This window comes from Dicentrarchus labrax, unplaced genomic scaffold (assembly GCF_905237075.1).
Source record: "Dicentrarchus labrax unplaced genomic scaffold, dlabrax2021, whole genome shotgun sequence".
Lineage (NCBI taxonomy): Eukaryota > Metazoa > Chordata > Actinopteri > Moronidae > Dicentrarchus > Dicentrarchus labrax.
The window spans coordinates 7,897,376-7,924,997 of record NW_026136724.1 but is presented as its reverse complement, the minus strand read 5'-3'; the positions used below and the strand labels follow the sequence as shown (position 1 = coordinate 7,924,997).

At 44.3% G+C, this 27,622-nt stretch overlaps 1 protein-coding gene across 15 annotated transcripts in view; it reads right to left on the bottom strand.

The window, feature by feature from the left end:
- Window positions 1–27,622, bottom strand: part of sox5 (SRY-box transcription factor 5) — a 232,718-nt gene that overhangs the window by 31,867 nt on the left and 173,229 nt on the right. For 13 of the 15 annotated variants that reach the window (XM_051391850.1, XM_051391851.1, XM_051391853.1 and 10 more), the window contains 3 exons: window positions 15,063–15,149; window positions 9,875–10,047; window positions 8,424–8,492 (listed from right to left, as the gene is read on the bottom strand). In XM_051391850.1, the coding sequence (XP_051247810.1) occupies window positions 8,424–8,492; window positions 9,875–10,047; window positions 15,063–15,149 (329 nt within the window). The remainder of the gene's footprint in view (window positions 1–8,423; window positions 8,493–9,874; window positions 10,048–15,062; window positions 15,150–27,622) is intronic. The other 2 variants (XM_051391846.1, XM_051391843.1) reach the window with 1 other exon arrangement.

Genomic DNA, 27,622 nt, shown 5'->3' with positions numbered 1-27,622 from the left:
CCTTTTCCTTTTATTTGGAAGATGATGTTCTCTCCCCTCTCCCCGCATCAATCTCCCCAACCAAACCACAACACACGCAAACACACAGACACACACCCTCTGTGCGCGTCTGTCGGCAGAGAGCCATACGACTTCACAAGGTTTCCAGGATTTTAAAAGGAGAAGCAGAAAAAAGCTCCTCCGATGGGTGGCTTTGGCAGGGACGACAGGAGAGGGAGAGGGAGAGAGAGAGAGAGAGAGAGAGAGAGAGAGAGAGAGAGAGATAGGGAGACAGAAAGAGAGAGAAGTAGGAGACAGATGGTTGCACTAAACAGCGTTCTGCCAAAAACAACACACAAAGACTTGCGTGTGATGGACTGACTGACAGTTTGAGAGGAAAGAGGATGAGGAGAGGCAGTGAGGAGAAGAGGGAGAATGGAGAAAGGTAAGAATCTTATCAACCTGTAAAGAGGTCTAATGCTGGTATGACGTTGAAGCCACAAATATAAAGAGGGGGATAGAGCTCAGCTAAATTTGGTGCAAATTTTGAGTAAATTTCCCAAATAAGTTTCCATAAACTACTGGGCAACATACTCCATAGAACCCCAGTATCTCTTTAGCTCTGTGGGTACATCATGTCATTTATGTTATTGTCATTAATCAATTTGCTTTTGTTGAAACATACAGTGTGGTGTTTTATTTGGCCACCAGTTCTGCTTTTGAATCTTTGGGCATGGCAGCAATACAACAATGCTGCGCCTACACTGTACGGAAATAAAATAAAAAGAAGAAGAAGAGGCACATCCTGCAACATGATCACTTATTTAACAAATCAGTTTTATCACTCCTGTACTTCAACATTGAGTCATTGTTTTTATCCATTGGAGTTGGATTATGTGGAATTTCAAAAATGCCATAAAAACAGGTATGTGGAAACTAACTTCAGACAAAAGTGTTGTTCATCCTGTGCTATCTTTACAGTCCAAGATTTAACCTTGATAAACACTTTATTTGAGAGAGTTAGGCTGGATTTAAATCCACACTTTTTAAACTGACCTACAATAAAATTGAAGGATAGATGCCTTAGGACGGCAAACCAAAAAAAAAAAAGGAATTAGAAGTGTATTCCAGAAAACTTTAATTGTGATTCCATAAAGTCAGGCTGCTTGTGAAAAACAGATTTAAAGAATGAATGATCAAAATAAAAGCAGAGCAGCCCTCAAAATCCTGAATTCCTGCCCTCAAAATCCTGGGTCCTATACTTCCCATAATGCAACTTGATACAATTGGCAGAGTGCCCCTTTATTAAATCAAATCCCTGATAGGGTCTTTAGGCCTTTGACCCGTACTACTGGTTGCAAAACACTTTGTTCCCTCTTTACCACTCATCTCCTCTCTGTCTCTCTTTGCCAGGAGGGCAGCACAGAGAGGTAATAGCTGAATAGGATAATGGGCAGGTAAAAGCTGTTTGATGTGGAAAATTGATCTGGAATGATGGAAATGGCTGGAAATGGCTGCACAATCATAAGGATGCGGTGGTGGTGCCACAGTACAATCAGGTAACATCTCGGTGATATGGACACTTGAAGTGGTTAGTGCTTGAGACAGGTAAATAGTCTCTCAGTGCTAACAGCGCTTCCAGCTCTTTCCCTGCCTGTGTGTATATACTCAAGTTTCCCTGGGCGTATGCATGCTCCTGTACTGTAAACACCTATGTGTGTGTGTGTGTGTGTGTGTGTGTGCCTCCCCCCTCCTCCTGCTCCTGTGTGTCGGCATGCGGCAACCAGCAGCACTGTAATCAAACTATCACTGCGCAGGGGAATAGCGCTCTCTTCAAGCGGCTCCTGTTTCCCCCTTACACCAAAAACAATAATTACTCCACCATTTTGGTAAACCATAAACCGACGTGTCGCCTGCGCTGCGCGATCAGAAGGGAGAGGCGTTCCAGCGTGATGCTCGGACAGGACCCCCACAGGGACGAATCACAGACAGAACAGTTCCGCTCTGCCTTTCAGGCCTAATTGGACATATGCTGGAGTGGAGCTGGCTAGCAATACTGTAATGTACCGTAGGGAGGAGGAGAGGAGAGGATAGGAGAGAAGAGGAGAGGAGGAAGAGAAATCTGTGGCAGCTGTAATACATACATACTGTACATAGACACACTGGCACATATACTGTATGACGTCTGTGTGTGTGTGTGTGCACATGGCTTTGCTTTCTTTTATTCCAAAAGAAAATGGAAATATCATAGAATTTCTGAGTCTCTTTTTCTATCTCATAACAAAAAGCCTACATACAATAGGAAGACATTAATCAGCCTGCAGAACTGCTGCACAATGCTCACAAGTCCCCACAATGGGATAAGAAGATCAAGCAACAGCAGAAATGAACAAAATGACAAGAGAGAGACACAAAAGGATGAGAATAAAACAGAAATACACGAGAGAGAAAGTAAGACGGAGATTGGTTTATGGAGCGTCATTCCCTCCCATATGCTGCTGTTATAATAGTTGAGTTAAATATGTGTGTGACAGCTGTTGAGCTGATGAGCAGCACCACTAGCCTAGCATGGTCACTGGCATGTACACACACTGACCTCCAAACACACACATGAGGCAGAAAACACAGGTCAGAGCAAGTAGAGGGAGGAACAAGGGACTGTGTGACCTGTGTGTTTAGGTGTGTGTGTGTGTGTGTGTGTGTGTGTGTGTGTGTGTGTGGAGGGGTGAGCGTGGTTGTCCGCTAGCCGATCATATGATATCAGAGTAGATCAGTCTCCCTCATCATGGTCCGCTGTGCATTCCTTCTTATTTACATTCCGTTACCATCTGCGAAATGACTTAATCTGATATTTCTCCTAATATTGGATATACAATAATGCAATACCTTAAAGTGGATTATGTGTTAGCCTCGTGATCGCAGTGTAAACTTTGAAACCGAGAGGAAGAAAAATCGAGGGAGAGAGAGCTCTCAAATCAGAGAATAAGAATCAGAGACAAAGCGATGCATTGACAGAAGGAAAGAAAAGCCTGTGAGAGAAAGTGAGGGTGAGAGAAACAGAGAGAGGAGAAAGTGAGCGCGAGGGCCAGATCTATCAGACAATCTCCAGATCCCACATAAAGGAAAAGGCACATCTGAAACAGCAGGCGCTTTGGGGAATAACGCACTCCTCAGCTTCTCTTTCACATCAGGCCCAAAGTGAACATGAAAACCTACAACACACAGACAAAACATCACACTGCTGCTACTGTACGCTGCCGACGTGGAGAATAAGGGGCTCCGCTTTTTATCTGCAAACCCCTCCTTCTCTTCCAAAAAAGAAACCTGAAACAAACAAAACTGGAACTCATCTGAAAAAAAAATCCTCTAATCAGTGATAAGTGAACGCAAAACAAAGACAAACACTCGAAACAGAAGAAGAACCGCATATATATAAAGACAACGTGTGAAACTTTTTTTCTTGAGAACTTTCACAGGGGCGAAGAGGACAGAAAGAAAGAGAGAAGTCGACGATTCACCCTGGCGAGACAACTTCTCAGGAAGTAAACAGCAGATAGACGGAACAGAATGAACAAGAGAGGGAGAAGGAGAGACGGAGAGAGGGGAGCAAGAGTTGGATAATTGGCAGCGAGTCGAGGCTGCGTTCACCACGCGCCAGGCGGCACAGCTTGAACTTAAAGCGCCGCTGCGGCATAATGAAGATGTGGCCGCTAATTAACATATGGGGTGTGAAACAGGTTGGTTGGCACGCGGCGCGCTAAAAACTCCAAGGTAAAGTTATTATTGGGGAGTAATTAGCTCTATGAAGTTAATGCGCCGAACAATAGCTGCCAGCGCCGCACAATATGGCTCGCATCTGAGCGCGCGAAAAAAATAGCCCCCGCTAAAGTGCGAGTCCCACAGCTAAAATCTGTTGGCGACCATATGCTCCGGCAATTAATGCAAGACCTGGATGACCTATTGCTAAAGAAGGGACGTGCAAGCGATAGAACCAATAATTAATTTGGAGAGAGAGAGAGGGAGAGAAAGAGAGAGCGATAGCTGGCTTTTAATATTAGTCCATTAACTTTCTATGGACAGGGGCTATTAGAGGCCAGCCTGCTGTGAATGTAGAGGGCAAGGTTTCATGTGGCAATGGCTGCACACACACACACACACACACACACACACACACACACAGGTATGTCTGTGTGTGTGTGCATTAGAGAGAAAGCATGTGAGCAAGGGTGGGTCTCGGTGGGAAATGCTGCTTGGTTGTGGTCCAGTTTGTGAGTGCGCGTGTGTGTGCGTGCACATCGACACGTAAGGAAAACACAAATTACACTGGTTGCAGTGTAATGGGAGTGATTAAACAATTACACAGGCAATTGGGTTAGCCGCTCCTATGCACAGAGTACAGAGGTGCTGGTGTGCGGTGTGTGTGTATGTATGTGGTGTACTGTATGTGTGTGAAAATGAATGAAAAGCGTGCTTTTTAGTGTTTTTTTTTGCTTTTGTTTTTTGCTTTTTCCTCCCACAGAATGAAAAATATTGGACACGGACAGAGGCTGCACTTGTGACTGCATCAGGTGTTATTACACTTGGAGGGGTGTGTGTGTGATTGAGTTACCAATGTAGGTTAACCTTAATAGAGAGCTTGTTAGCCGCTGTCGCCGGCGCGTCTGGCCTCTCTTAAACTAGTCAAAGCATCAGGTGGCTTTACTCATTTTCTCATTCTATCTCCCTTCTTCTTACGTCTGCTTTGCTGTCTCCCACCTATAGCAACGGATGATGAAATGAAAGACAGCCAACAGGGGTAGAGAGGTCAAAACACACTTAACAGCGTGTGTGTGTGTTTTGGTTGAGTGAATTTGATTCATTAGGCAGGACACACACTTCTGTCCCCTCATCCCACAGTTTCAAATATACTGTACATCGCGCGAGTGTGTGTGTTGCCTCTATTTTATGAAAATGTGTGCGTGTTCTCAAGGTAAGCCCTGAGCCGCTCGGCAGGTGAGCTCCTTTCATCCCCGTCGCGCTTCCCCGCGCAGCAGCAGCAGTCGTCCCCGGCCACACCGGAGGGAGCCTCGGAGACAAGACGTTTAATTAGAATGAGAGGAGACGAGAGGGAAAGCAAAGGGAAGTGTGAGGAAATATGCTCACCCCTTTGAGCTTAACAAGAAGGCCCCTAGCAGGGGGTAGGGGTGCTGTGTGTGTGTGTGTGTGTGTGTGTGTGTGTGTGTGTGTGTGTGTGTTTGCATGTCTGCAGGTGTTTATGTGCACACATGTTCTTGTTTCTTTAGAGAGCCACTTGTGTTACACACTCAGAGTGAGCAGAAGTTTTTCAAAGTAAAGGTCATTTTTCCTGGTCCTTACTTACCCTGGGGGATAAGTTCAGATTCAGGATATTTGGGTCTAGGTTTTAGATTAACATTTAAATTAGGTTGGTTGGGTTAAGGTTAATGAGAATTTAGGATCAGGACTTGGATTAGGGGTTAGGATTAGAGGTTTAGTTGGGATAAAGGTTAAACTCAGGACTTGGACTAAAGAACACTGAGGGTTAAGGTAGGATTAAGTGTAGCAAAGTCCCCTCAGTCAAAACGTTAAAAAAATATGAATGTGTGTGTGGGATGAAATGAATGGATCATAATTGATGCTAATTAATGGATAATTCCAGGTAGAATCAATTAGTTAAAGCGGGAAAGTGGCCAATCACTGATTTCCGAACACTAACGAAAGGAGTGTGTGTGTCTCTTCATACTGTATGTCATTAGCTTGTGTTGCTGTTATGCCTGCCTCTGTAAACGAACTCACTTGTTTGTCAGCTCGCACCACATTCAGCGAGTGCTGCTGGCCTAAATAGTGGACGCTAACACGCATATCGCTAGCTTGATTTGGGTTTCAGGGCGAGAAAAAAAAATAGGAAACCGGACGCGAGGACAATAAATAATTTGTCCTCCTTTCATGAGGGATGTGTGTCACTCTCCTCTCTTTTTCATGAGCTTGATTATTCGTTTCATTTCATCACCTCTTCCAAGTGGACGGTTGAAAGCATTCTTCACAGGCCTTTGGGGGTTTGGGCCCAACAAAGCCAAGGACGCAGACACACACACACACACACACACACACACACACACACACACACACACACACACACACACACACACACACAAGAAGGGACAGCTGAACTCAGCCTCGTTAGGGGGAAATGCAATCACAAGGGGTTTATCATACAGACACAAAACACACAAAAACACACACGCACACACACACACACACTGAACCTGGTGCCCTCTCTCTGGCAGGCCATTGTATTGTGGGATTGTGCGGACAATCTCTTCATGAATGATTAAGCAGTGTATTTCTCGACCAAGTCTTTGATGATGAGTGTGTGTTTGATCATCAGGCGAGTGCGCGCCGCTTTCTACGTCTGCTTTCGATACGTGTGCGCGAGCGAGCACAGGCGTATATTTTCCGTATGTTTGTCCGCAGTTGTGCGCACTTTGATGTGCGCGATACATGTGGATGTGCGTGAGTGTGTGTTTTTCGAGCTGCTGCGATGAGCCCCTGTTGATTGTGTCCCTCTCTTAACGAGGCTGCCTACAGCTGCCCCTGCTTGTGAGAAACTATTGTTGGGCCTGTTCAATGGAGAGACGCTTGTTTGGGAAAAGGTTGCAAAGTCATGGGAAAAGAGAGCTTTGTCTCGGCGGGGTCGTGAGGGAGTGAATCATGAGCGGACGTGTTTATAGCTTAACACACACAGCTGCGTCAGACACACACACACACACACATACGCAGAGATGAAGAAATGGACGCTCGAGAATGCACAGAGAAATCCTCAGAAACAAACATGTGCGCTCTTTTTTTTGTCAAAGAGACAAAACACGAACAATTCAGAATTTAACTTGCACAAAGCAAATAAACACAGCTGCTTTGCACAGAATCGTGGACACACATAGACACACGTCCCACACACATGCTATCACAAGGTCTCTTATCACACAAACTCTGTATGGCTAACCTCTCGGGGGGAAAGGGAATGTGTGTGTGTGTGTGTGTGTGTGCGTGTGTGTGTGTGTGTGTGTGTGTGTTCCCTCTTGGACAGGGTGTCTCTTTATGATACAAAGCCCGGCTTTCTCAGCTCAAAATTCAGTGTCATCTGCTTTTACAAAGGCCTGGGCTATTCGTTCCAAGCCACCTGGACCAACATAGAGGCTCCAGTGTAGCACCAAAAAGGACAATACTTCCATTTTTAACTGTGACATACACCCACCCATTTTCTTAGGAGCTTGAGACACAGATTTACATTCAAATGGACTTTTTTTTTAGTTGAATTACTTTGCAGATTTTTTTTTTTATATAAAGTTATTCACTTATGTCTACAATCTACACAATTAGATATGTTTAACATCCTGTTCATAAAAAGAGGCTCCAAAATAAGAAGTCAACTAAGTTTGCATTTCCTGGTATTTCCTAGTGATAGGAATTCCTCCATAGATGAAAGGCAAGAGTGAAACATAATGCGTCCTCTTCTGAGGGGGGGGAAACAAGCTTAATAGAACTTTTAATCAGTTTTTCACTTACTTTGAAAAAGTAAAGGGTGGTAGAGAAGATAGGTAGCAAAAGATATGGGGTAACCCCAGGCCTGAGTCAGGCCGGATCCACATTACTTTCAGTATAATTGGGTCCAGGAAGGGTCCCATTCTAGGGTTTCAAGTCTAAGGTCTCCACTTTTGTGTGTCTAATACCCAGGTGAATCCAAGCAGACTCACCATCAGCTCACATTAGGACTAAAAACTGGGCTCTGTCTGGAAGGCTTATATTGATATCCATTAGCTAGCTTGTAGTTACCGTGATAAACATTTAAGATGGTGAGCTAATTCAAACATTTTATTGGCTACAAGGTGAATCCATGAAAAAGATGAACCTATTGTTAGCTTCTGTTTTGAGCGTCTTCCCAATTCCTTTCTTGGCTACCTCACTGGCTTAGTTGCCTGGATTTGTACAACGTTGCTGTTGCTTAACCGAGCAAATCTACTGCTGTGTCTGTGAAAACACCTACACAATCACTCAAACACACAATGGAATAAACATCAAAAAACCTACCTCACTGACAGTTTTATGTGCAAACTTTGATTTATATAATATAGACTTAAATCATACATAGTGTACTAGCCAGCACCCTACTTCTGATTTTTCCAAGCAGGCTGACCACTTTTAAGTGATTACACAGGTTTTGTGTGTGTGTGTGTGTGTGTGTGTGTGTGTGTTAGAGGAGGAGCTATAATAAGTCAACACTGATTCAGGCCCCAAATGCTGATGGCTGAGCGAGGAAAAGCTGCAACAATCACAATCACAAAATTGCCTTTGTGGCCCAAAAACACACACACACGGAAAAATGTACATACACACAACAACACACGTGGACGGACACACACACGCGTGCACACACTAACAGGCCTCACCTGGATTTGTTGCTGCAGGAGGTTGATTTTGTGTTGCTGCTGCAGAAGCTGCTGCTGTTGCCGGGCAATCTGAGGACGGAGCACACAACACATTATTAGAATGTACTGTATATTCAGTGCGTGTGTGTGTTCTGGTGTGTGTTCAGGGCCTGTGGGAGATGCGACACATCTGCAGGTCTCCGAGGCCCCAGTTGCACGACAGAGGGTCGATGCCCTGGTATGAAATATTAAAGAGCTCATCTCATCTGGACTCAACTCGCAGCCAAATGGACAACAGTGTCACACCGACACACTCTGTATCAACCCTTTTCCTAATATATTAGTTATAATCGATTTGGAGACATTTTCTCACTTTTACACATTTATTTAGACTTTTTACTTTTGTTTCTTGTAATATCATTTTACTCTGTTTTAAGATAACCCTTCTTTTGCATTTCTCTTTCTTATTCTGCAAGAGAGCAACAACTTTACACCTAAAATGTGATTATTAATTCTGCTTAAAAACTCTCCAGTGACTCTGGAAGTGGACTGGAAACACAATAATTCAGTATCCACATACAGAACATTCATGTACAGCCAGACTCAGTGCTTACTGCTGGAGGATGCAGCCCAGGGCACTGTAAGGTATTGTGTTTGTCACAGGTGATTTTATATCCTTACAGCCATGTTTCTGCGTAACTGTGAGGTGTGTGTGTGTGTGTGTGTGTGTGTGTGTGTGTGTGTGTTCGTTCTTCTTATTGCAAGGTTTCCAGAAGCTAAAAAGCACAACAAAGAGGGAAACCCTTCTCTATGCAAATACCTGGCATACTCCTGCCTGGGAGCTAGGAGCGTGTGTGTGTGTGTGTGTGAATGTGTGTGCATGTCTCCGCTACATCCGCTCCAACACATACATACCCTCAGCTCATTCCTGTGCAGTGTCCCTGTGTTCGAGCCAAAGGCGCATGTCTCTGGCTGTGTGAACACTATACAGTCTGAGATGTGTGTATGCGTTTGTGTGTGTGTGTGTGTGAGTATAAAGGGGAAAACAATCTGTGTGATTTGTTGCTTTTCAACCACACCTTTGAGCACAACTTCTGTTACAAACCTTCAAATCTGTGTGAGGATTCCTGATGACCATTTGTGATGGTTAAGTGTGTGTCCACATATGTGTGTGCATATGACTTGGAATTACAAATCAGTATCCAATCATGTGGCTGCTTAGTGTTTACTGACCCAGCACAACAAATGTACAGTAATAGTAGTTTATATTTTAAAATATGGTGAATTATGCAAAGAATCAAGACATCTACAGATGGGGAAATTTCTTAAAAAGTGCTATATATAGTGATATAATAATTATTCTGTGAACTAAAGCTAGACTAAATGACTTGTTAGGATGGATTTTTTTTTGCAGCGTAGACATACAGTACACAGCATTTCTGAAGCCCTTCACATGCAGCGTGCTCCTGTACCTGGTCCTGCTGCTGCTTGGCCAGCTCCATCTGCTGCCTCTGCTTCTCCATCTGCGAGGCGGCCAGCTTCTTCTGCTCCTCGTGGGCCGCCAGGAGCTGCTCCCTCAGGCTGCTCAACTGGCCAATCATGCCCATGAGCTGGCGCTCTTTCTCCGCCAGGCTGTCTGGGGTACCTAGGGTAAGAGAGAGAGGGGGGGAGGGGGAAGAGAGGTCAAAGGTGAGATTGTAGCACTTTGAAGGAAAGTGTAAGACTTGGTTGAGGTTACGCTATAAAACCTCTTTCGTCATTCAAAAAGAAAGTTTGTTTTTTTTAGACTTCAGTATTTGCCAGCAATTACAAAATATTCTATGAAGAAATATTTATATTATTACACCTGTGTTTTACTATATTTTCATTTATTATCTGTTTGTACACCAGAGTTGTAGCTGTTGACAGATACATTAACAGACACTACTTCCAACAACATTAAAGTGTTTTATAAACCATTACATGTTTATATACTGCTTATGAATGCTAAAAGCATTGCCCAAACTACAGTAGACAAACTACCAGGGTTGCATTAGAAAAGGTGTGAATGCAACAGGAGGAAAAAGCAGACAAGTTTAAAAATATACAAAATGTGAAAGTGAGATGTCATGCTGTGTTGTTCTTCTTTGTGAGTTTTCCACGGCTATCCGGAGGCCAGAAAGGATTGTGGGACAGAGGTTAGAGGTCAGAGGCATGAAGGAGAAGAACGGAGGAGGAAGAAACAACAAAGCAGTTGAAAGCTATCCATGGCTTGTTGGTCAGTCTAATATATGACCGGTTCGGGGCTTTGTAAGGTAGGAGGGGGCCCATCAACGGAAGGTGCGTTCAGCAAAGCGCGTATGTGTGCTGCGGAGCTGTAAAACCAGATGTTGACTTATTTTCCTGGGCACAGAGGGTCAGCAGTGATTACTTGAGCCACATCCATCACTGCCTTTATTGCCTTATTGAAATAAAGAAAATAAATCTGGCTGAGGAAACATTTGTAAACAGGCAAAATGTGGTGGCAAAACAAATGTAAGAGCTGAGCCAGATTCATATGTTTAACAAACAAAATAAATCTTCAGCCAGGTTTGAAAATTTACATTTCTTGATAAAACTTGAAGTAAATAAAAAAATGGATTTGATTGATGCTGAATTATGGCAAGATTTGGTGGTCTGCAGCAATCAAGCTGTACTTTGCGAATGTGTGTGTATGTATGTGGAAAAGAGAGGAGAGAAAGAAAGACGGAGAGTGTGTCTGGTCTGTGTTTACCCTGCAGTTAGCCAACCTCCTGCTCACATTTAGCATGGCCTGATCTCTGACCTCTCAGATCCTGACATACCAGGTCCATTACAAACACGCACACATACGTACAATTACACACATAAACACACTTCTACACGAGGCCTAAATCATTCAACAGGATGTAGTTAGAGAGAGGCACATCGAGGCACAATCAGTGTGTGGAGTGTGTGCGCCCATGTCTGGTCATATGTACCAATGTTTGCCGACATGCCTTTTGTGTGTGTGTGTGTGTGTGTGTGTGTGTGTGTGTGTGCGCGTGCATGTGTGGAACAGCACAATCCCCCATTGTTCTTCAGCTGCTACCTTTAACAGGGCCACATTCCTGCGCCAGTCAAACCAGATGAGGAAGAGAGAAAGAGGGAGAAAGAGGGGGAAAGAAAGACACACACAACAGGGGATGAAAGGGGGAGACAGAAGAAGGGACGGAGGGAGTGAAGGCAAAGCCTGACCTGCCCTTTGACCGCTCGGGAAGGTGAGAGCCATCCATTTGTCCTCCCTGTTGGTAGCTGCCGCCTCACACCTCCCCCCCCAACTCCCTCCATTCGCCCGCCTCCACTGCCCACCGACACCCCCCTACCCCTCCTCCTCCCTCACTTCCCCCCACACTCCATCCATCCGCCAACAATGAACAATAAAGGCAACTGTCGGGAGCACTGGCCGCTGGAAAAATAAACACGCCGCTGTCCTAACTCACAGACCCACCTTTGTAGAGCCAGAAATGTGTGTGTGCATGCATGCGTGTGTGTGTGTGTGTGTGTGTGTGTGTGTGCGCGCGTGCACGTAGCCAAAGCTGACCAAGACAAGAAAGAGCCTTGTGTTAAAAACGTTAGCCCGTTCAAATGGGGGGTGAAGGGGTGAGGAGGAAGGGGGCAAGGGGGAGAAAAAAGGATAAGGGGGGTTGCAAAGGTGAAACGATGGATCAAAGGAGTCTTTCTTGTAGGGGGTTCTTGTTGGAGTTAAACCCCCCCTTTACACATGCACACATCCATGCACATGCACAAATGCAAACACAGTAAAACTGGGCACTTCTGTGCAAAAGGACATTCCTTTAGTTAGGTGTGTGAAAATGAAGACAACCGGTCTATTCTTTTTCCATAAGCTGTTCGCAACCTTCAGCTGTGGATCTTTTATCAGCAAAACAGACTATTTGCAGAATCCAAGAAAACAACAGGCTTCCTAACTGAGACAAAATTTAGTTTATGCCCTTATAATGGACATGAGTTGCCCTGTCTCTTTCCCTCCCATTCAGACTTTTAGAATTTCTGTGGTCGCCCCATAAATCAGCTCGCGTCGGCTTGTTTCCTCAGCTGCTGCGAGGCGGGCGGGTGGATCGATAACTGGTTTCCTCCATTGCTTTACACACATTCCTCCTTAGGCAGATTGCGACGGCCTGCGCTTACCTACAAACCGGCCGACCCAACACCAACTCTCTCCCTTTTTTCTCTCACACACACTGGTGCATGGCGTAATTAACCAATTTGTAACAATGTAATACTTGTCACCGTGTTCACGGGGCTAATTAATGACCCCGGCTGCATTGATAACTCCCCCCGGTCAGGTGGGAGGAGTGGGGATGAGATGGCCGAGAAGGGAGGGAGAGAGGGGAGGACATACATGATGGTGTAGGAGAGAGGAGAGTGAGAAGAAAGAAGGACAGAAGACAGGAGACAAGCTGCAGGGTGGCAGCCTGGAAATATAAGCAGTCTATTTAGAAGGATATTTACATAGACACCGTAACAGAATTACTACTTAAATAATCAAGTAAAGTTAATATTAAGATAATAAAATTAAAATTTGATTAAAGCACTTACAGTAACCTGATTTTCCCAGTCTGATTGCTAACATTACCCTCTTAAATCCTGCCATATATACTGGGGAGAACATGTTTATAAGCTAATGCTAGGCACAAGTTTCCAAAGATACCAGAAATTCTGAGCAGAGGTTGGAGAAAATGTGTATAAAATGATACAAAAGACAGGCCGGCCAATAGTTCCCTCAGTGTAACATCATGGAGCTTTAAATGAAGTGAACTGATACTCATGCTGTATATAAAACTGTCATAAAGTGTGTATATAAGGAAGACGGGCATTTCAAAAGAAGAAGAATCTTTTCTGTCACTCTCTACTATCTAATGCTGCAGATCTGATGTTAATGGTACTATACTGTGGGGATATTTATTCTAGTCCTATGAGTTCCATATTTATGTGTGTATGTGTGTGTGTTTTGCTATGTGAACTGCATGGGGCCTTTTACCAATGTTGCTTCTCAATAAGGCTGACGGAGCGGGAGGCTGTGGCTCAAAATCACTTTGTTCCCCACAAAAAGCTATTCAATGGAATTCGATGGGGGAAAAAAGTCAAGGGATGCACTGACAAATGAGAATAGTGCGTGCGCGCACGCACACACACACAAACACACGCCCCCCCGATATGCACAAACTATTACCGCCAACTGGTGTACGAACACTTGACTTTCCTTATATTTCTGCCACGACCATAGGCACAAGCACACAAGTTCACACTCAGAGACACACATTGTTACGTCAGTACTGTCTAAGACACACATATGGACTCAATATTCATGTACACACATACATGTACTTCCACTGCACCCACACACACACACACACTCAAACATACTGATATTTCTCCCCAGCTGTTGCTGTGTGGTGCGCCAAGCGGGACGCCCCTACACAGAAATGTCAGCGCGGCAGGGAGCTGGGAAAAGGGGGTTTGATCAATGGAGCCCCCCTCTCGACGGCCACGCTGCTCCGCAAGGCTCTTTGATTACATATTGCTTTGCTTCCTAATGAAGCTCAATTACTGGAGGAGAACGACGGCTTTGCCCTGGAGTTACAGGGAATAATAGCTCACACTCTTGCACATCTTTCTGCTTCGCTCACCCCCCCCCTCACTCTCTTTCGCTGTCTGGCTGATTCTTGCTCCTGCATATTCACAGCGCAGCTCTCTTGTTCCCCTTTTGTTTCACTTCCTGCCCTCTGTCCCGCTCTGTCTGTCTTGCTCTCGGATGTTAAGAGGGGTTGATGTGGATAAAATGGGTGATTAACGCCGAGATTAACACAGAGCTGACGGACTAGCGGAGTCGTCATTGACTTTTTGACATGTTGGTCAAACATGAGACAGAACGGCCAACTCGGTTCAGTTCAGGGCGACTCAGTTCATTTGAGTTCAGTTCAACTAAATTCAGTCAATTTCAATTCAATTTAACCTTGAACCTGTTTTTCCTTGGATTTCACTCCATTTACCGTATACTCGGCAGATGGCCTGCATGTCTTAACAAGGCAGGACATTTACTGCTATTTTCATTATAAGCTGGGCTAATCAGAAATGCCATCAACTGGCATGTGAGTGTTTGTATACATGGCTGAGAACAACATGTATGTATGAAAAGCTTTTATGCAATTTGTTTGAATTTTTTGTAAAGAGTATGTCCACATGTTTTTATCACACAGCAAACATACTGTAGATATATAATCAGATAAAGGAAATAGTTAATGTGCAAGGGACATTAGGACTATATTGGTGGGACATTATGAGCCTTAGTACTGTTAAATCATGTAAAACAATAAAGCTAATTTTAATGAACTTTTTGCCATTTTGATGAATATGTTGAATATGCATGCTTGACGTAAACAGGAAGTGTAACGTAGAGTTATCATTACCACATGGGCAAATAGTAATTGTGAGATTATGCTGCAAAATATTAAATTAAATTTAGTATTTTTTTCTAAGTAGATTTAGTAGTTTTTTTCCCTCAATGGACATCGGAGGTGCATCAATCAAGTTCAGAGGGTTAATTAAATTCCTTAACAGCTATATTAAGTTTAGTTCTGTCATTATATGGTTGTACCATACCTTTAATTTCTCCGATGTGCCCTGAGCCCATGGCCAAAAGTTTATCCTTCCAGTCCTTTGACAACAGCCTCTCAATGCTGGGGGCCTCTGTTTAAGGGAGGAGGGGGAGGGAGGAGGGGAGGCAGAGGAAAGAGAAAGAGAGGGATTCAGTTGGCTGGCCAACATGACAATAAAGCTCATTTAAAGTCCATTTGCTGTAATAAAGGCAGCGGCAGCTCAGCCTAATGGCCGCATCAGCAGGAGAGAGAGGGAGAGAGAGAGGGAGAGAAAGGTGGAAAGAGAGAAGCTGATAATCGAAAGAGAGGAAATCTGAAGAACAAAAACAAGTGAGCAAAAGGGAAAGAGCGAGAGAGCCAACGCAAGATAAAGAGAGAGACAAGTGGAGGAGAGAGGGAGAGAAAGAGAGAGGCTTTTTCCCTCTCACCTGCTGCTAGAGAATCATTAGCCCTGTGGGCCCTGAGACAAAGAGGGCCTTAATGCACCCGCCACAATGGACACATTATCAGCTAGCGCTTTGTTTTCAACACACACTCCACAGACCCTTACACACACTAACCCCTGCGCAAACACACACATGTGCACACACTCGCAGAATCACTAATTACAATCCTAACTACGGACACACATGGATGTACGCACACACACCCACACACACAGTAGGGGAAATGGAAATGTCACACAAGAGAGCATACATGTACAGAGATTCAAGCATAAATGTGTGCACGTATATGCACTTTATATATATATATATATATATATATATATATAAATATATATATATTCACACACACACACACACACACACACACACACACACACACACACCCACACCCACACCCATCCACCCACACACATGTACACATACAGACATGCTGCCATCAACCCAGTCACCAGTCAGTTATTGACACGGACAAAGGGGAACAGGGCAAATGATCAGACAAAAGAAAGAACGAGAGAGAGAGAGGGAGAGAGAGAGACAGGGAGAGGGAGAGAGAGGAAGAGAGAGAGAGAGAGATAGTACTTTATTTACTGGGAGCCATCTGCACTTGGGATGCGAGGCCTTGCTAAGGAAGGAGGTTTTACACTTTGAGTGGGGAGATTAACCCCATCAGCCAACACAAACACACATACTTGAATGCACAAACACCCGCAAAACACACAGACACATGCATGCACAACACATGCAAAAACACTTGAATGAGCTCATATACATATATATATACAGCTTCTCACGCACGCACGCACACACACACGCACACGCACACGCACACACACACAGGCAACTGCTGATGGCAGGCAAAAAGTTTGTTGGTGACCAGATTTTTTTTTTTTCTAAAATGACAAGACTGATTAAAAAAAAAAGTCTTAATCTCACTAGTATGAGACAGCTTGCCTGCACAAACAAACACACTGGTACATGAATGCTTTCCACGAGAGAGAGAGAGAGAGAGAGAGAGAGAGAGAGAGAGAGAGAGAGAGAGAGAGAGAGAGAGAGAGAGAGAGATATGTCCAGTGTGTTGAGCTGAACAGCTTAGCGCTTTTTCTCCACTAAGTGACACACACAGCCGCCACACTCGACAACAAATCAAAGTACTTTTACCCATCATCCAAACACAAAAAGCATTGCTTTGCCTAAACTTCTTTCTTTCCTCCTCATCCCTCTATTTTTTCTGTCTGTGATGGAGCGGCGAGATGAGGATGAGAAACCACCTGGAGATTTTCAGGATTTAAAATGACACACGATTCACACAAAAACAAGGATGCATGTGAGAGACAGAGTCGAGACATACTCAGATGCACACACACACACACACACACACACACACACACACACAAGGCACTGCAGCGTGTCCTACATACTGTACCTCAGTTTGTGTGCGGGTTTGTGTGTGCCTAGAGCCTCCCCAGAGGCCTGAATCAGGTCCTTTCCTCTGGCCTCAAGACTAGAGCATTCACGCTCCGTTGATTACAATGGGCACACGCGCGCACACGCGCGCACACGCGCACACACGCGCCACACACACACACACACACACACACACACACACACACACACACACTGTGGATGATCAATGCTGAACTTCAAGGCAGTCCACCTCCCACTCTTTCTATTCCTAATCCCTCACTTTTGCCTTTTTTAAAGCCCTCCGCCGTCCTTGGACTCTGACTGGTCTGACACCACCACTCAGCCAGTTAGTCAGCAAACCGAGTTTTCGGCACCGCGTCCCTGATGTGCCCTAGTGCTTTCCTGTCAGAAACCACCTTAGCCTTGAGGGAATAGGTTAGCAGCGGGAAGAAGGAGGGAGGAGGAGGAGGAGGAGGAGGAGGAGGAGGAGGAGGAGCAGAACAGAGATGGACGGAGAATTTGTTGCAAAAAAACAGGGAGGAGGGGAAGAAACGTGCGTAGAGAGGAAGAAAGAGTGTGCTCCTGTGTTTTTTTCCCCCCCGTGACAGCTGTCTCACCATCACCCCAACAGGTGCTATTAGCCCCTGGCGCTCCCCTTCTCTCCCTCTTTCTCACTGTCTCTCACTCTCATCTCTCCCTCCAGCCCCTCTCCCTCAACAATGACAGAGGCTTTTAAGCCAAAGAGCTTTGACAAGTGAGAGGGAACAACAAATGGCAGTGTCGCCTGTTCTCTTTCCATTGCACTCCCTCTCTGTCTCCATCTCCTAGTTATTATTTTTATTTATTAACAGGGCTGCAGTTATTGTCCCCAGTGACAGGCCGGGGCCACTTTAACTATTAATAAAAGCCAAGAGGCTCTTTCATTGTGCGGCGGATGGCAAAAATGGAAGGAAATGGGCAGGAGGACTGGAGAGAGGGAAAGAAGAGAAGAGAAGAGAAGAGAGGAAAAGAAGAGTTGGTGTAGCTTTTAGTGAGATGTTGATTGATGTGGTGAGCACTATGAGGAATGAACCCACACTGTCACCCTTGATAAACTACAAACACACACCGAAGAGGACACCAACACATGCAGACTCACACACACAAACTTTGCGCATCAGTTAAAAGATGTGTTAGGACATCCTGAAACCATGACCTCGCAAACATGTCCTCCTCGCTCTCACGCATTAGCTTCTCATCATGGTTGTTTGGGCATTAGTTGGTGCATCAGAATACTTGCAACTGGCAAGTGCACTTCCTTGTTTTCATCTTTATATAAGAACATGAAATATGGCCACATTACCCGACTTTAGCACAACAATAACGACTTTCCTGATGCAAATCAGTTCTTGAAAGACTCTTTCCACTTCTCTCACATTCAAGGATTTATTTGCTTCAGCCCAACAGATGGAAATGCACCTGGTTTTACGTTCTGCAATATTTCTTGAGTTTTTTAATAAAATTCGCTTGACAGTTGGATGGAAACACAGCGAGCATCTACTACTGCTAATTGAGGCCAAAAATCAAATAATAAAGGAGGACAGCACAACACTTTCCATGAAAATTAGAGAAGCTACTCCCTGCTCTATTGACGTATAGGATGTGTGTGTGTGTTGTGTGTGTTGTGTGTGAGGTAAGCGGGTGGAGTTTGGTGCCCACGCAGGGGTGTGGTCCGCATATTTGCAGGGTGGGGTGTTGGGAGCAGAGGGTGAGGGAGGATGCTTGGCCTCCCCCTTGACAAAAAATGAAGGGGTGAGGAAATGAGCAGAAGAAGGGGAGAGAGGAAGTGTGAGTTGCACAGGGCGGTTAAGGTGTGTGCGTTCCTGTTAAACTCTTGAAATGTAGTTTTCCCCTTTATTTTCCCCTTAAGTAACTTTGAGGTTGGAAAAATCATCACATGTATATTCTGTATCAGCTTACATTAAAACCCAGTATTCTAGATGCCTCCTGTGTTTGTTTTTTTCCCCTTGAATTCATGTTTGGTATCTTTGGAAACTTTGGGATCAGGCACTCAGACAGGTGAGGTTTAAGGGACTTTAAAAACCATCTTGTTTTGACTGCCTGGTTCTGACTCTACGGTACGTACAACTGTGAGTCCCGCTTTAGTATTTTCATACGAAAGCACATTAATTCGTCAGTGGGTGACGTTCCCGTTCCGATCCCGCACGGCTGAGAGGGATTCTGGGAAAAGCAGAGGGGGGAAAAACGCTGACAATAACTCTGGAATCGTCGGCTATTATCTTGGCTCATTGGCTCAAACGGAGTCAAGCTGCTGCCCTGCAGCCGAGCCAAAACAACCCCGTCCACCTGCCGAGAGAGGGAGAGAGAAACAGTGTGTGCGTGTGTGTGTGTGTGTGTGTGTGTGTGTGTGTGTGTGTGTGCGTGTCTGTGTGTTAGAGCGAGCCCCCATCCGGCTTTTGGATCCACAGTGAGCTTTTGGTTCAGAAGCTGCTGGAGAGAGAGAGAGAGAGAGAGAGGGGGATGGGAGGAGACTCAACTTCAGTCCAGCTCGCTCCAACCAACCTCACAAACAATACCATCTCTCTCTCTCTCACTTTCTATTTTTCACTCAGACGTTTTGCCCTGAGTCACCACAAGCGGCCAGCTCTATTTTTCCTATTATCTCATATTTGTGAAGCCTGGAGACCTTTAGAGGAAAAGGGAGGGAGGGATGGTGAGGAGGTGGAGGAGGAGGAAGGGGGGTTGTGGAAAGAAAGAGAGAGAGAGAGAGAGAGAGAGAGAGAGAGAGAGAGAGAGAAACAGAGAGAGAGAGAGAGAGCCCGGGCCCTCGGGTGCACAACAAAGGGACCTCTGTGCCAGCGCCAGGCCCAGCCGGGCTCAGAGGAGGGTGGAGGATGAAGGAGGAGAACGAAGACGAGGAGGAGGAGGAGGAGGGCCCACAGGAAAGGGCCCTGGCTTGGGACCCATGGCCGGCCCTTATATCCCGAAAAACAGGCTCCACATTGACTTGGGCCTTGGCAGACATGGGGAGGCTCCAGCTACCAGCCCCCCTCCCCTCCCCCTTCCTTCTCCGTTCTCCTCCTCCCTCCTAAACTGAGCAGGGGTCAGCATTGAATAAGCAATTATACAAGCACTGGTGGAGTTTGTCTAAGACTGCCACCCTGAACACTGAAGTATTGAGATGGAAGGAAGGAGAGAGAGAGAGCGAGAGAGCGAGGAGAGACGTGTAGTGACTTCTGTGGTGGAAACACATTAGCTGGCGGCCATGACTGAGAGAGAAAGAGAACGTTTACATGTGATCTAATGATTAGATTATAACCAGATTAAGGTAAACAGGCAGCACCTTAAGCAGGTTATTTTAACTGAATTACAGACCAAATATAAGCAAGCATAGGAGACCAGGATTACTCATAATGTTTTGAATCATACTTCTTAATAGGAATTGTTTCATGGTAAACAACAGAGACCAATGAGGTCTGTCAACGTTATTCTGAACTTCATAAATGCATGCTAATCAGACTTTTTGCTATTAATCTGGGTAAGAGAAAGAAAAACTGGTGCCTGTTTGAGGCTGCAAACACACCTGCATATACATGCACACTTTTACAGAAATATTTTACTCAATATAGCCCCAAGCTGCACTAAACTGTGCTATACAAATTACCTGTCTTAATACAGCAGCATCCACCGTTGTAATAAATACTTGCTGTTAAAACTGACAAGGTGTTTTATCTAGGAAAAAGTAGTGCTTACTATTTAAATAACATGAGGTAACTTAAGTCTTTCAGTAGTTACAACTTGAACAGACTGGATCTTCTACATTATGGAGATGTTCAAAGAAACTTCAGAAAAACAGAATTTGGAATACAACTCCTCACTTATTTACACCCTCTTGATACTGCAGCTTTTGCTTTGCAGTCTGGCTATTCCCCTCGCACTGACGGCACTAACATACTCCATTACGAAATGATGATGTTGATATTTTGATGATCAATTCATGTCTGGTTGAGCTGGGCCATGTGTCTGGACACATTTTCATCGATTCCTTCTAAAGACGGTCCAATCGTTCCAAAGCGAAAGAGGGGGCCGTGCCAAGATTACGGGCAGTCTCTTGAAAAAAAAAAAAAAAAAACAGGGGCAGTATACGGCGGCTCGAGAGAGGAGAAAGAGATAGAGAGGGAGATGTATCAAAAAGCTTTTTGTCCAAGCCCACCTCGCACCACCACCTCCGCAAGGTTAGCAGCTAACAGTACCAATTACTGGCTTGTTGTTGGGGAGAACAGCGCTTGGCAACAGTTGCCGCGGTGGCCGGGCCTCTGTGTAAACACTAAAATCCCTCTCCTCCTCCTCATCCCCCCTCCTCCTCCTCCTCGTCCTCCTCCTCCTCCTCCTTACTTTCTAGCCCCCTCCCAGTGCTCCCTGTCTACCACTGAAGCAGAGGACGTGTGTGTACATGTATATATATGTGTGTGTGTGTGTATGTTAGTATTAGTCCCTGGTTGGTCTCAACGTCCACACTGACTTTTCTAATTCAGAAGCTGCTCCAACTTTAGTTATTAATAAACACCCAGGCCGCTAGGCTAGGGGGACACACACTCATACACACACACACACACAGAAAGTATTTGGCACACACTCACACACCGAGCTACATGACATCGACTTCTGAGACTTAGAAGATTGTTATTCACCTTGCAAAGTAAGTTTTTGGGTGAAGCGACAAGGGACATATGGTCCTCCCCTAAAGTACTGTGACAATCACAGACGCGTCTCTAAACACATTTTGGAGCGACACACCTGTTAACAGGAAATCACAAAAACACACACATACACACACACGCACACACTATCACTTGCCAAAACACCTAAAGACTAACCGGAGAGAGGGCTTTATTTTGGTCTATTTAAAACGAGATGAAGTTTTGGGAAAAAAGCTTTAAAAAAGGTCAAATTAGCTTTTTTTCCTCTCATGTTGAATGTGAGGAAAAATATAAAAAGAAGAAATTTAACTCAGACAAAACAACAGATGCAGTGGGATCGGGTTTTTTTTTCATTCTAATATTAGGGATTGTATGGACGTATAGCAACATGTTTCCATTAAATGTGACGTTCTAAGAATAGGCCACGGCACATAAAGCGAAAATTTGCAAGGATGTCAGTCAACAATTTAATAAATTGAAAATCCATTTATCTGAATACAGAGTTCTGCCCTTCACTCCACTGCCTTTCCCTAACAGATGGTGTTGTGGGTGCTTATGTCCAATTTGATTTGAACCAAACCCTCAGCCAATTTTTACACTGGCATGAAATCTCAGCGAGCCAGATCCACACACTGGCAGTCAGAAATAGCAGCGGAGAGGGCGCGACATTGTGAAAGAACGATGAAGGGCAAAATCTGGAGCGACATTCGAGAAAGTCGCAGAAAAACTTTCCTTGTTGTTTCATTTTCGCTTGTGTGCCGTTTTTTTCTCCCTTCTTCTTCTTCTTCTACTACTCTCCCCTCCTCTGCATGTTGTTTTTGTGCCGAGCTGGAGAAATTAGCGATGCTATCTTAATGCTGTGTTTTTGCGGGAGACAGAGAAACGTTCCTTTCACACACACACACACACACACACACACACACACACACACACACACACACACACACACACACACACACACACACACACACACACACACACACACACACACACACGCCATTTTCCCAATTGCCTCTGTGACCTCCATTATCATTAAATGGTGTTTGATAGCATCAAGACATTTGAATCCGCTGTGGACTAATTCAGTTCGGCCCCTGATGGCCGCTGCCACCGCACCTTATTAGGGACAAGCTATGGGACCTAACACAGATCCCATTTTCATTTTACTGCCTCATACTTTACAGGCTGAAGAGACCAAGTGTCAACTGCGGTACTGATAACCACCACATACTGCCCGCTAATTGCCTGGTTAACAAACAGAGCCTCATAAGAGACTTTTGAATAGATAATAGAGGTCTACATGCAACAATGGGTCATGCTGTATTTAAAGCTCAATGTATTCACTTGAAAAGCTGCTCTGACAAGTATATTGTATCCAGCTGTCGGTGTCAGGTGAAAACCTTGTATCTCCTGATTGTAAACCTTTCAGAGAGAAAGTATAATCAATGCCTTTTCTACATGATCCGATATATTTTGAACTCAAGAGGTGAAAGAGTTTTCTCAACCAAGAAGAGAATCATGATATAATCTACCAACTAAACCATGAAAATCACTTTTCGCCAACAATTCCTAAGTTACGCACAGGTCCAAATGTTATTTACAGACTCTTGAAATCTTTAGTTTCATGGGAAAATCCGATTTTTTCAATGACCTTTGATTCAGACAAACCAAAGAAAACGCCCCAAAACACCAAAATGCATAACTGCAAATTCTGCTTTCTCAACCTGATGTCAGAGTGAGGAGAGGGTTAAATAGTCAGGGCCGGCACTCTCTTAATGCATGCACATCTCTCCCTGTCAAAAGCATCCTGTTGAAGTAGGCCAAGGCATGTGTATCGGTGTGTAACTGTGTGTGTGTATGTGTGTCGTACACAGTGGCTCGGGCTGCTGTAATGGAAAATGACACTTGCAATCTGTCTCGTAGCAATAACCCCTCTTCAGTGCTCTTGTCTCCACTCCACACACACATGGGCGCATGCTCGTGCACATGCATGCGCACACACTCAATGTCTCTGTCACCGCGGCAGCAGCCCCCGGCCGTCCTTGTCACTGCACAGCTTTATTGCATCACTTTAACGTGACAACAAAAGAAGACATTGTGCATCGGGTCTGCCGTGTATAGGAGGGGAACGGACCCACGCATTAACTACGCGAGAGACAGACGGAGAGCACACACACACACACACACACACACACACACAAACACACAGCAGCGTTTTCTCTTCTGAGTCGTGACATTTTTCGTCTGCCTGTCAAAACAATGACAGAGAGACAGACAGAACAGCAAGACACTCCTGACACAGTAATGTTGCTTTGCATGTTGGAAGCCTATTCCAGCAAGGCTGAGTTGTGACTTTAACCTCCCTTGTGCTGTGTGTGTGTGTGTGTGTGTGTGTGTGTGTGTGTGTGTGTGTGTGTGTGTGTGTGTGTTTGTGCATGTGAGACTGATGGGTAAAGACTGTTATTTCTGATGCTATCATACTTTTGGCCTTGTCTTAGCTGTTTGATTGACAGTTGACTTGGCTTTAGAGTGGCTTTGCTTTGCCGGACGGCGGAGGCGGGACCCGCCTATTCCAGTTAACGCGGACGCTGTTGACAAGCACAAACAGACGCAAACGCACACACTTCTCCCTCTGTTTGTGCGTCTGTTTGAGTCTTGATATCCGTCTCTGTCTCTTTTTGTCTTTCTTCTCTTATGTGTGAATGTTTGTTCCATCTGTGCGTCGATCGGCCTGAGACAGAGCGCGTTGTAAAGTCTTAAGAATAGCCCACATTGTCCTGTGTGCTGCTCAAAGATAGGGCGACAGACATGTGAGAACCATTAGACCAATGGCAACAACAGTCCAAACAGCACTGGAATGCTCTGCTGACTAGCATGTGTGTGTTTGTGTGTGTGTGTCTGACCTGCTGGAGCCTTACGAGTCATTGTGCTCCAATTATTTGCTCACGTCCACGTCTCTCCCTGTAAATCTTTTCCTACTCCCCTATTTTCCTGGCAAGATCACATCGTTTTTAGGCAAAGAAATAAAAAAAAAAAGTTTGATTGGTTGATGAGATTTGCCTCGTCAATAACGGTTGATGCTGCTGGTTAGGTCACATTTAGATCATTTAGCCATCTGTGGCTAACAAATAGTAAGGGTAGAACTCACAAATTAAAAGAGCTGGTGAAAGAACATACTGTGACAGTGAATTTATCATTTTGCTCTTAAATTTCACTTTTTGAATATGTACATCAAGGAAAATACACTTGACTGGATAAAAGCCGAACCACTGTTTGATAATACAGTGTATCAGTATTTCCTTATTACAAGCAGTACCACACAGCTTGTGAAAACAGTTGTATACTCTTCTGTGGCTTTCGAGGGAGCTTTCCAAAGACCCTGATGATGTCACAGTGATCATCAGGGTTATCTTGGCCTGAGCTTGAGACGTTTAACTTTTACCGGGGAGGGTCTATGATGAAAAATGCTGTTGAGTTGCAATTATAGGAAATTTAGTGACTAAATGTCAGGATATCGCGACCATTGCTGCTTCAATTTTGACAATTCTTTCTTAAATCTGTTTAATCTTAAATGAGTCGCTTTGCTAGAGTAGCCCTTTAATGTATTGAAAAACAGTAAATAATCAATTTAAAAAATGTTAGCATTCCCAATTATTGTTTAGTCAAACAGATTCGAGATGCATATGGCTTGAATTCACTGAAAAAATGTCAACTGGAGCTAAAAACAGCTCAAAAGTGCAGTCAGCACATTCAAATTCTATAAATCTAAACTTGATTGGCATCTAGCATAGCACTAATTAAAAGATAAATGCTCACAACATTGGAAATATTTCTAGCATACAGTAAGTAATGAATGATTAGGATGTTTATCAAATCAAGCTCGGTTTTCCTATTAACATTTTGTGTTTTTTTATTAAATCAATCCTGTGTTAATCTGATCATTCATATCTTTATTAGAACAAGTTAACTGTGTAAATTCAGTTACACTTCCATCGACTTTCTAGATGAATATCAAACAATTTTTAATTTTAACTCCTCTCAGACACAGTTCCACGCATCAGTACTTCTTTTCTTCCCTAACATTCCTGTTGGTCTTTGACCCTCTCTTCCTCCTCCCCCCACCATTCCTCCGTCAAGACATCCATGACTCTTTGAGTGGGCTAATTGTCTTAACAACGTCTGGCTCAGAAGAGACTGGAGACTACAGTTGGGGTATGATAACCTTGGCCATAACCTCGTTAGAGTAATTAAACAAACCAACAAAAACGGACGAGGAGGGCGTGATCTACAGTGAGCTGGGGCAAACTCCAGTTCACTTGGTGGGCTCGAAAATCCTGCGTTCTCCTGTGTTTTCACATAGTAAACCGATACCGGGATGGGGAGGGGGGCTGCGCAGGGAGAGCCAGACAGAGGGCTCAATGTTAGAGAGTGCGTCGGGTGTGTGTGCTTTTGGGTGTAAGAGTGTGTCAGACAAACCGACATGACCTAACAAACAAGTGTCCAGTGTCTCAGCGTGGACGGCTCCTTGAACCAGCATCACAAGACTGTCTAGTGTGAAGCTTGCAAACAAACACGAGTACATGAGTTCAATTTGAGAGAGACGGAGAGAGAGAGATAGAGAGAAAAAGTGTGTTAGAGAGAGAGAGAGAGAGAGAGAGAGAGAGAGAGAGAGAGAGAGAGAGACGGAGAAAGACAGACAGCATGAGGGAGAGAGATAAAGATAGATCAAAAATCTGCCAGAAGGAGAAGATGGATTGTGGAATGCTTCCCCGATGCTTTGTGTCTATGAATGTGTTAGTGTATAAAATGGACCCAGATAGCAGCATCACCACTCCGAAGCCCACTACCCACCATCTGACACCCACACTGACAGACAGACAGGAAGCTTGCAAACTCCACCCACATCTAAAGCAGCCTTAAATAGTGCTGTTACACACCACTTACACACCGCTGATCATTGACATTCATAGTTAATCATCATTTTACTCACAAATTTTAACAACAAGGATTTCACATTCTAAATTTAAGCAAACGGTCGGGCGGAAAAAGGGCTGTGAGCGTAGGAAGGGAGCCTGAGCCAAAAAAAATGGTGACGCATCCACACACACACACGCGCAGATCATAAATATGTGGTCGAAGTTTCATGATAACACTTTTAAAATGATGCAGGGAGGGATGAGGAATGTAAGAAACTCCTGACAGTTGTGTATGTGTGTGAGCTGACTGCAGACGGGACAGAATGGATGTTTTGGAGAAAAGAGAGGAACAAGTGAGTGTGAGCAGGGTGAGGGGGACGAGAGGGAGGGAGGGAGAGTGAAGGTGGAGAGGTAGAAATCATGTGTTGCCTTAGGAATGGAGAGTTTCTCAAACAGTAAACACAGTTACAGACCAAGCTAATATAAACAAGCCTCGTTCAAGGTTTGCTCACTGAAAACAGAAGCAAATCCATCAAAAACATAAATAAAAACCTAATGAAACATTAAGTTTGTATTAGAATTCTATATTTCAGGTCTTTACTTCATTGAGGGAAGTGGCAGATTATTGTAGGAATAAAATATTTTTCATAAAAAGCCTGTAAATGAATTTGCGGCACAAGAAGCTCATTAGCTTTTTGACCTACAGTATGCATATTTAGTGTTCAGTTCACAATGTTGCTCTGGAGGAGTTGAAAGGAAAATTCATATTTTACAGTTTAGGTTTAGGTTGGAATCACAGCAAATACATGAAATGTGTCATTTGAAACAAGTTGTAAAACATGTGAAAGTTGGTGTATTCATCAAATGTTAAAGATTTTCAACCTCGGTTCAGGATCTGTGAATGATTTCCACAATGCTTTACAAATAGCTAATTTTGTTAAAAAGGTATTTAGCCCTGACAAGCAAAATAATTAGAATTCTGAACCCTGACTGACAGAAAAACTGTTTAGTTTAAAAATGGGAAAATGGCTGAGTGGAGTCTGTCCACTTCAACTGCCGCAAACTTCACCAACTGGAAGAGCAATTATTTAGTGGGGG